General features: G+C 34.4%; 1 protein-coding gene across 1 annotated transcript in view; it reads right to left on the reverse strand.

Moving 5' to 3' along the window:
• The window catches only part of LOC123532440 (ankyrin and armadillo repeat-containing protein-like), a 92903-nt gene extending 83168 nt beyond the window's left edge, over positions 1–9735 (reverse strand). Inside the window, exons 1-2 of the mRNA XM_053518370.1 lie at positions 9603–9735; positions 1990–2638 (exon numbers count right to left, since the gene is read on the reverse strand). Coding sequence (XP_053374345.1) covers positions 1990–2572 — 583 coding nt within the window. The 5' untranslated portion in view covers positions 2573–2638; positions 9603–9735. The remainder of the gene's footprint in view (positions 1–1989; positions 2639–9602) is intronic.
• Between the last annotated feature and the right edge of the window lie 637 nt (positions 9736–10372).

The following is a 10372-nucleotide window of genomic DNA, read 5'->3' on the forward strand; positions in this document are numbered from 1 at the left end:
AAAGCTTTATCTCAAAAGCCTTTGTCAAAATGTGGACTGGTACGAAAAACTTAACCAAGGTGTGACGCCGACGCCGTGGTGAGCAGGATAGCTCTACTTATTCTTCGAATAGTCGAGCTAAAAATCAAAAGGGGGATTTTGTCCACATTGCCACATTGGCCAAAATGAGCACGGAGGACTTTGGGATTTTGGGATACATTTGTTTGCCAAGTAAATGTTAACTTGACAAATAGCATGTCAAGATTCAAACATAACTGACAATATGCTATGATCTGAAAGGGCTTATAAATTATATTTTCATCACAGTAATAAGTAAATGAAAAGAGGCCCAAATGGGTTTAAGTAGCTCACCTGAGGGCTGTGACCTACAGACTTTGCTTCCAAGTTGACCTAGGTGGACATAAATAAAGCACTGATTATCAAAATTTACTTATAGTTTTGTCCTATTTTTTTCACTCTTGCTACCTTCAAAAGTGGCCTTGCAGAAATACTGAACAAACATAAGAGAGATCCTTTCAAGGATACTTAACAGACCAAGTTTGGTGTAGGCCCATCATGTAGTTTATGAAAAGAAATAATTTGAAGTGTTTTTTTTTTTCATTTTTGAATTTAACGACCTTTAAAAGGGACCAAGCAGAACCATATGAGCAAACTTGAGAGAAGACAATATTAAGATGTACAGGCCAAGTTTTGTCTTGATCCATCCAGTAGCTCATGAGAAGCAGTTGTTTAAAGTTTTACATTTTAAGCTTTGGAAGTCCCTATGACCCCTTTGAACAAAACTAAGGAAGGACTATACATAGCTGCTACAGATGAAGAGTGGTGAAGATAATCAAATGACTCATCAAAAGGAGTTGTATAAAGGTTTTTTTCTATTTTTAGCTCTGCCTAAGAAAACCACACATTATAAGGAAGCTGCAGACTTAGTTTGATAAAGATCTATAAAGTGGTTTAAAGTTTTTTCACCATATTTCTCTCTGGCAGACCTTAAAAGACCAAGTGGAACTACTTGAAGAAAAGGAAGATACAGACCAAGTTAAGTGGAGATCAATAAAATGGTTTATGAGACAAAATCACCTGAAAGTTTTTCTATTTTAAGCTTTGGTGGCCCCTAACAAAGGCCAAGCGGACACATTTGTAAAAATTTGTAAGGTATTTTCCTTACATGAATGCTAAAGACCAAGTTTAATGAAGATCCATCTGTTGGTTTACAAGAAATTTCTGTTTAAGAGACAAAGCAGAACAATCTCAACAAATCACAGAGGATGCTTCAGACCAAGGTAGAGGGAGATTCATGAACGGGTTCATGAGAAGTCAAGAAGTCATTTAAAGATTTTTCTGGTTTTAGCTCTGGCCGCCCCTTAAAAAGCCCAAGCTGATTTTCAAAGATATGACAGATGACAACACAAGGATGCTCAGACAAGTTTGCTGAAGATCCATTATAATGTGGTTCATAAAAAAAGTCAGTGAAAGGTTTTTTTTTTTTTTTTAGATCTGGCAACCCCCAAGAAGGGGCTATGCAAAAACATTTAAACAAAATTGAGAAAGAACATTACCAGGGTGCTATAGACCAAGTTTAGTGATGATGACAGATCTATTTAGTGGTTCATGGTAAGAAGTTGTTTTTTCCCTCTATTTTTAGCTCTGATAGTTCAAAAAGGAATTTGAATAAATCTGACAGAGGTCCATGTCAGGATCATCATTTACTGATTAAGTTTTGTGTAAATCTGATCAGTAGTTTCAGCAGAGAAGATGTTAAAGTAAAAATGCTGACACAAGACAATGGGTGCAGGAGGTTGTACACTCCACCCCTGTATCCACCTATACTAATAGCTCACCATGAAGAAAGTTCATGTGAGCTAAAAATAAATACTCACTAGACAAGACCATGACTCAGAGCATACTAGGGTGATTTTAATCAACAACATCCAGTAGTCGACCTATCAACCATTATAAAATATTTCAGAACTTGTAAACAAAATGACCTACCACTCCGTAAGAACTCTGTTATCAATGTTTTCTTTGTTTCTGGCTTCCCATTAGCATTTACATCTAGACTAGATCGCCACTTTTCTGAAAATTTTGTTCGTTTATCTTTTGGAAAATAACAACCATGCCATAATGCCTTCATCATATAGTCAACATTGATCATTATTTGACCTATTCTTGTGTCCTGGTAAGCAGGTGGTAACTGGCACGTTGTACTTTGGTCAAAGTTTGCCTCCAGTGACAAAGTTGGAGTCTGATTTAACACAAACAACCCCATAGTCAATTCTCGAACAATCTGGTGAAGTTCACGATAATCTAATGGTTGAACATTTTCCTCTTCAGGAATGAGTATTACACATGTATTAGAATTTTGAGGGTTTATATTACTGATAAGTCCCATGGGTGGGTCTGTGGGATATCTGAAATCTTCTGTTGACAACATCCAATGAGTCTGCATATATCCAAGCATTTCTTGGCAATCATACCGCTCAAACTTTTCAATGAAATTAAGTGCATTTCTTGCGATGGCAAGTGCCTGCACCTGCTCTTCTGTCTTCTCCGCATCTTGGGCCGGGGCTGCCATGGTTACCAGTCAGTGGTGATTAGCAACCACTTGGTACTGAAAGTCTAGATAAATACCACCATTTGCCTGAAATAAACAAAAAATTAATAAACTGGAGTATGTTATTAAGAGTGAGAGCACAGAAAGATGTGCACTGTTTTCTGAATGCTGAGTGCCAAGCAAGGGAGCTACCAGTACCATTTTTCACATCTTTGGTATGACGCGACTGGGGATTGAACCTCAGACCTCCCGTACTCAAAGCGGACACTCTAGTACCACTATTTAGCTATTGAGGCAGTACAAGCACTTCATGTATTATTCGTAAAAAGTCAACAGCTAAGAAGTACTAAATAAGAAAGAGTGAGATTATCCTTTCATAAAATAAACGGTTGCCGACCTGAAAAAAGGTACCATTTAATATGTATATTCAAACATCTCTACTCATTGTTTTAAAAGCTATGATATTTTAATTATGGCAGTGGCTAGGTAGCCGGTTCTGGCTACCTACACTAAAGGTCTAGGTAGCCAGCTCTATATAAACGTATAATGAACATGTAAGTAAAGGTATTATAAATTAAAATTAAGGCTCATTACATTGGTTAAATAAATTACATTTCTTGTGATTCAATACTTACTATTTGTGATTTTTTCGCTGTATTTATGCACTCATATCATATAGGCCAACATTTTTTATGTTATTAACAAATATATTTTAAGGATTTATAAACACGCCGATGACGATAAGGACACATTGATCATTTGTAGATAACATAACAAAATGTCGGCAAATATGATACGAGTGTGTAAACCCTTATGAAATGGTCAAAAAGCTGCGAACAACATGCTGTGAACATGCCGCGAACATACCTTTTCGCAGGAAGTATTCGTGGGATATTCACTGCTACCGTGGTCATGCCGCGACTGGTTTGATACTAGTTCGCGGGATCTTCACAGGAAGACCAATGATCGCTGCATGTTCACGAGAAGAACTTAAAAGATTATAATCTTTTGGTAAACTGTTACTGCCCTTACAGAAGCAAGCCTCTGTGGCGTACATGCTGCGTATTTGCTGTGTATATGCCGCGAACACAGTAGTACGCCAGAGGAGTACATTTTACATACACCGCATGCCGCGTACATGCCGCGTACTATTTCGACGAGTACACAGCATGTACGCAGGAGGTCACTAGTACACTTCAAGTACGCAGCACAGACTCTGAAAATTTAAGGAGTACACTGCATGTACGCAGGAGGGACTTGTACAAGAAAACAGTACACTGCATGTACACCGCAGATACTCGAAATTTATAACACTTATATTTAGTTGCATAAAGTTGTTTCCCCTTGATGCAGTTTACGCCATTTTCTTCAGATGTTTACCAAATTACATGCTACAAAAATTGATTCATTTCATTGAAAAGTGGATGAAGAAAAGCATACTAATTTATTTGATACATCAATCTACATATTTTGGTAAGGGTAAATACTTATTGATGCATGTCACTTATCTTTTTTCTGTTTTTTTTCTGTCCAAATGATCTGCATTTCATAGAAAGTTGGTGGGGTAAGGAATTTACATTATCACAGCAGTTTCGCCACAAGAGTACACAGCATGTATGCAGCAGGAGTACACAGCATGTACGCCGCAGGACTCGGGCCAGGAGTACACAGATGTACGCCGCACGAGTACACAGCATGTACGCCACAGGAGTACACAGCATGTACCCGCAGGGGTAGTACAACCGCAGGCTCATTTGCATGTGAAATGTGTATGTGCCGCGTACATGCTGAGTACTATTTTTCGCATACTAAATTCCTCCAGCGTACATCCTGTGTACTATGTAGTCCACAGCATGTACGCCGCAAGTAGTACGCGGCAGAGCTCATTTGCATGTCAAAAGTGTACTACAAACGTACTATCGGTGTATGTGCGGTGTATATCCTGCGTACTATTTAAAGCCCTTGATTTCAGTACACATCATGTACGCATCATATACGCTGTATGTACACAGCAAGAGTACGCAGCAGGCCTTTTTCTTCTGTAAGGGTGAAGAGCTTTTATAAGAGCAGGTAATTGTAGATTAAATTAATTTGTAACATTACCTGTAAGGTCACAGTATGAGTCTGATAAGTTTATTACAACCAGATATTCTGGACATGTTTAGACGGAAATCTGTGTGCATTACAGACAGTTTTCGTAAGTGATTCTTAGACGCTGATAGGAATATATACTTTTTTGTGGTAAGTCAGAAAATTTATGTTTAATATCTATACTTATATATCTCAGTAAACATAAGGAATTTTGAAAATGAAATAGATATGCTTAACCTTTTGCAGAGCTGTATCCGGTTATCTAAAAAGAAATATAAAACTAGCTTATTTTGACAATTTCTAAGCTTCATAAGTCTGATAATTAAGATGTAAAACAATGACAGATTTGTAGTGATACATATAACTTATAAGTAGTGTGAAGAAAAACATTGGGATGAAATGAATACATGCACTCAGACACTGTTATTGAAATGACAAGTAACAGTAAAATTCAAGCATATATATATACATGTACAGGTAGAAAATGATACATCAAAGGATATTTTAGCTTCTCATAAATGTTATTTTTTACCAGCTGTTAAAAATGCACGTTTTGGTCGAGCAATGGGTGGAATGTCAGTGTACGTGAAAAATGAACTAGAACCGTATATAAGACGTGTAAACCATGATTGTTGTATTGGGATCATATTTATTGTTGACAAAATCTTGACTAGATTGAGTAATGATACAATTATATGTTTTGTTTATGTCCCGCCAACTGAATCACCATTTTATGATGATAAAGTATTAAAAGGTATTTCATTATTAGAAGATGTAATAATATCTGTCATTGGTGAATATAAAGATGTAACCATGATGATAATAGGTGATCTAAATGCTAGAAGTGGAGAATTAAGTGACTGTTTATCTACTGAAGATAATGTTAGGGAGCTTGAGGAATATAACGATATGTTAAGAAGCCCTGTAGAAGAGAAACATGTATCTTGTGACAAAACTGTAAATACACAGGGTAGGCTATTAGTAGATTTTTGTAAAATATACTCTTTATATATAATGAATGGTCGATTGGGCCAAGACAAAAATATAGGTAACTATACATATGTTTCTACACAAGGATGTAGTGTTATAGATTATTGTATTTGTTCAAAAGATATTATTTAGTTCAAAATTTTTGTGTAGATGAACGTGGAGAATCAAAACACTTTCCTCTTAACATTACTTTAAATGTTCGTTTCTGATGATTCTAATACAAATACCCGACAGACTACAGGTACTAGAGAAATACTCTATAGCATACCGCAAAAGTACAAACAAGTATTTCAAGACAGGACAACAGAATATTTTACGAAAGAACTGTTACACAATATGTGTTGTCAGATTGATAATTCAGAAAATGATATAAATGAATGTGTATCTAATTTTGTAATGTCACTCAAAGAAGTTGGTAAATATTTTGAATGTAAAGTTTCACCTGTTTAAAGACATACTGGTCCTTTATGGTTTGATAACGAATGTAACGTTCTCAAACGACATAAATATAAGTTATTAAGACAATATAGGAACCACAGATCTGAACACAATTTACATTTATACATACAAAGTAGAAAAGATTTTAAGAAATTATGTACAATAAAACACCGAGAATACCAGGTAAACGAGCTTCATGATCTAACATCAAATGTCAACGACCCAAAATCATTTTGGTCAAAATTAAAACGAATGACTAACAGAAACAAAAAGTCAATAAATAACATTACTACTAATGAATGGGTACAATATTTTGAAGGACTTCTAAATCCCATCAATGCTAATGATAATAATATAAGAGATATTGATATAGAAATTGAGCAGCCCGATAATGAAGTTGAAGATTATTTATTTAATACAGAGATTTCGGAAGACGAAGTTAGATTAGCAATTAAACATCTAAAACAGGGTAAAAAACCAGGCCCTGATAATATTGTACCAGAATTTTTTATATACGGTATTGAAAATTTTATGCATGTATTAGTTAAATTGTTTTATAGGATTTTTAGCACTGGAGAGTACCCTAACAGCTGGTGTGAATCCATAATTGTTACCCTTCATAAAAAAGGTGATAAAAACGATGTAGGAAACTATAGAGGTATTTCATTGCAAAATGTGTTAAGTAAAATATATTGTGGAATACTTGTTTCAAGATTAAATTTTTTCGCCCAAATGTATCACAAAATTTCCGAAAATCAATCAGGCTTTAAGGCCGGGTATTCAACTGTTGATAATGCATTTATTTTAAAAACTGTTATTGATAGAACTTTAAGAAATAAACGACGCAAACTTTATGTCGCATTCATAGATTTTGAGAAATGTTTTGACACTGTTAACAGAGATCTATTATGGACTATACTGAAAGAGAATGGTGTTAAGGGTAATCTGTTTAGAGCACTGAAAAGTATGTATAACACTGTGAAGTCCTGTGTTAGGTGTAATAATACTAGAAGTGAATTCATATCCAGTTCTGTAGGCTTAAAGCAAGGTTGTTTAGCCAGTCCAATACTATTTTCTTTCTTTATAGATGAACTAGAAAGTACTTTGTCTGACAATAATGTTAATGGTATTCAGTTACATCCAGAAACCATTCAACTTTTCTTATTAATGTTTGCTGATGACATGCATTACTGTCTGATACTATATTTGGTCTACAAAGACAATTAGATATATTGCGTGACTTTTGTGCACCTATAAGTTAAGGGTGAATGAAACTAAAACAAAAATTGTAGTTTTTAAAAACGGAGGTGTATTAGCAAGAAATGAAAGGTGGACGTACAATAATACAAATATTGAAGTTGTGAATAAATTTTGTTATGTTGGTTTAACTTTTACAAGGCAATTGTCTATGAACGCAATGGTTCATGAACTATGTATCAAGGGCAAACGAGTTTTTATATCTCTTTTGAAATCACTATATGAGTTTGGTCAGGTATCTAAAACTGTATTTTTTAAACTTTTTGATAGTAAAATTTGTCCACAACTATTATATGGTTCAGAGATTTGGGAATTTGTAGGTTCGATGAACTTGAACGGGCACAGTATTATGCTTGTAAACGTTTTATGTGTGCTAAACAAAGTGCCTCAAATTTTGCTACGCTGGGTGACTGTGCAAGATACCCTATGTACATAACCACGTATAAAAGATGTATAAAATATTGGCTGAAGATTATAAAAATGCCGAATAGCCGATTGGTAAAAAAATGTTATAACATGATCCTAAATGATGACATAAATGGTCATAATAATTGGGTATCTTCCATAAGGTATTGTTTACAAAGTCATGGTTTTGGGTATGTATGGGCTAATCAATTTGTTCAATCTGAATTCTCATTTTTAAAAACGTTTGAAAATAGATTGAAAGACATAGTTTTACAGGAATGGAACGTAGCAATACATTCAAATGTTAAACTTTCAAACTATATGTTATTTAAGAACGAATTTAACTATGAAATGTATCTGGATGTATTAGATGTTAAAAATTTAGATATACCTTCGTTAATTTTAGAGTAAGTTCGCATGACTTAGAAATTGAAAGAGGTCGATATATTAATGTGCCAAGACAAAACAGAATATGTAAAATGTGCAATTCCAACTCGGTAGAAAATGAGTATCATTTTCTGTTAAAATGTGAATTTTATTCTGAACTACGTAAGCTACATATACCAAAAAAATATCTATCACCGCCAACTATAAATAAATTTAATGTTCTAATGTCTATCAAAAATGGAGAAACAATTAAGTCATTAGCAGTATATTTGTTCTACGCTTTTAAGAAAAGGAAAAATAGATTACAAGATTTGCAAAGAATTACATAAGTAGGAAGAAGCCATTTATTATCATTATATTAAATTGACATAATGTTGTAGCTGAATATTATATATTATATGTTTCTCAACATGATCTACAATGCACATGCTATGCAATTTAAAAAATATTTGTTGTATATGTTTTGCATGGGCCGGTGGCCTTAGAGCAAATAAAATTTGTCATTGTCATTGTCATTTGTCATTGTATTTTATCATTAAAACTTTGTTTAAAATGCTCCAAATCTGATATGAAAAAGTTCAGACATTGACAATTTGAATTTGTTACAACCTCAGTGTTCAAGTTTATTCAATAAATTTATATCCCTGATTCCTACTAATTTATTTGTTTTTGCACTTTTTCTGTACATGCTTTTTTGTACACATATTATGTAGAGATGGTTTTCAGCTAGTCGCGGGATGTTCACAGCAACTAGTTCGCCGGATGTTCGCAGCAACTAGTTCGCGGGATGTTCGCAGCAACTTGTTCGCGGGATGATCACGGCAACTTGTTCGCAGGAAGTTCACAGCTACTTGTTCACGGGAAGTTCGTGGGAACTTGTTCGCGGCAAAACTAATTTGCATGTGAAAAGTGAACATCAAACGAACATCCCGCGAACTACTATACCAATTGTATCAAAAGTGTTTGCTGCATATTCGCTGGATATTTGCGGCATGATTGCAGCAAGTGTTCGCGGCAAACTATAATATTTCCGTAAGGGAATAAGGCGATATAAACAGGTATTAAATCAAAAATAGTATGTAAATAAATCACAAAAAATGTAATTTATTTAACTAATATAATGATCCTTTATGATATGTACAGTTTATCAAAGAGCCTTGACTTACATGTTCATATACTATATGTTTAAATAGAGCCAGCTATGTAAACATTTGGTCTAGGTAGATGGAACCAGCTACTAGCACTGCCTTTAATCATTGGTGTAATGAACGAGGACATTGACTCCATCATACTGCCACATGAAAAGCAGGTTATTCAAAACACGTTTACGATATTGATAACGACAAATCAGTATTCTGAGGACAATAACCGACGTATTAGTTTATTACCCCACCCACCAACGTCAACACGTTTGGCGTCCTAAGTTACCAATAGAAAACTATATGAACATTGCCAAAATACTTTGAATAAGAAACTATCGTACAACAAATTCCCTGTATCCGATATATATATCCGAGTCCACCCGTTTTTCTTAACTTTCATCGATTCTTATTCTGTTTTTGTGCATGTTTTTGTTTGACAACCCGTTTTGGTTTTCTTGCGAGCACCTGTTTACCGTCCACTAATTGATAGCATTTCATTGGTCAGTTAAAGTACGGAATATGACGGTATACATAACGGATTTATCCGTACAGCATACGTACCGGATATGTTGTGCATCACATGTACATTTTATGACAATTTTATACATACCAAGGGATGATTTTAATTCTAGTATTGTAAATTTCCCCCATTTTGATGGGCATGTGCCCAAGACAACACCTTATGGGATTTACATTTCTCAATTAATTAAGTTTGCAAGAGCGCGAGTCATGTTGGGGATTTCAATGAACGTAATCAATTTATATCCTATTACAAATAAACTTTTTCAACAAAGCTAAAGTCAAGTCAAGTCAAGTAATATTTATTTATAAAAGTCGGGGATAAATAACACTGGTACATAGTACACAGAAAACACAAACTCTGAAGAGCTTTTAAAGCTGACTTTTAATGGCTACCGTTATTATGAATAACGTATAGATCTAGAAATACTTTGCTTAATTTTACTATCGTAATTCTGATTTGGTTTTAAATACATTTAATTCTTGTTCTCCGAGAAGGTATATATCATAAAACCCGAATTTTACGGCGATGTGGTTTACAAACTTTGGGTAATGGCAATTTTCTAATTGTATCTTGATATAAAGTTATGAA

Source organism: Mercenaria mercenaria, chromosome 11 (genome assembly GCF_021730395.1).
Source record: "Mercenaria mercenaria strain notata chromosome 11, MADL_Memer_1, whole genome shotgun sequence".
In the NCBI taxonomy this organism is placed as follows: Eukaryota; Metazoa; Mollusca; class Bivalvia; order Venerida; family Veneridae; genus Mercenaria; species Mercenaria mercenaria.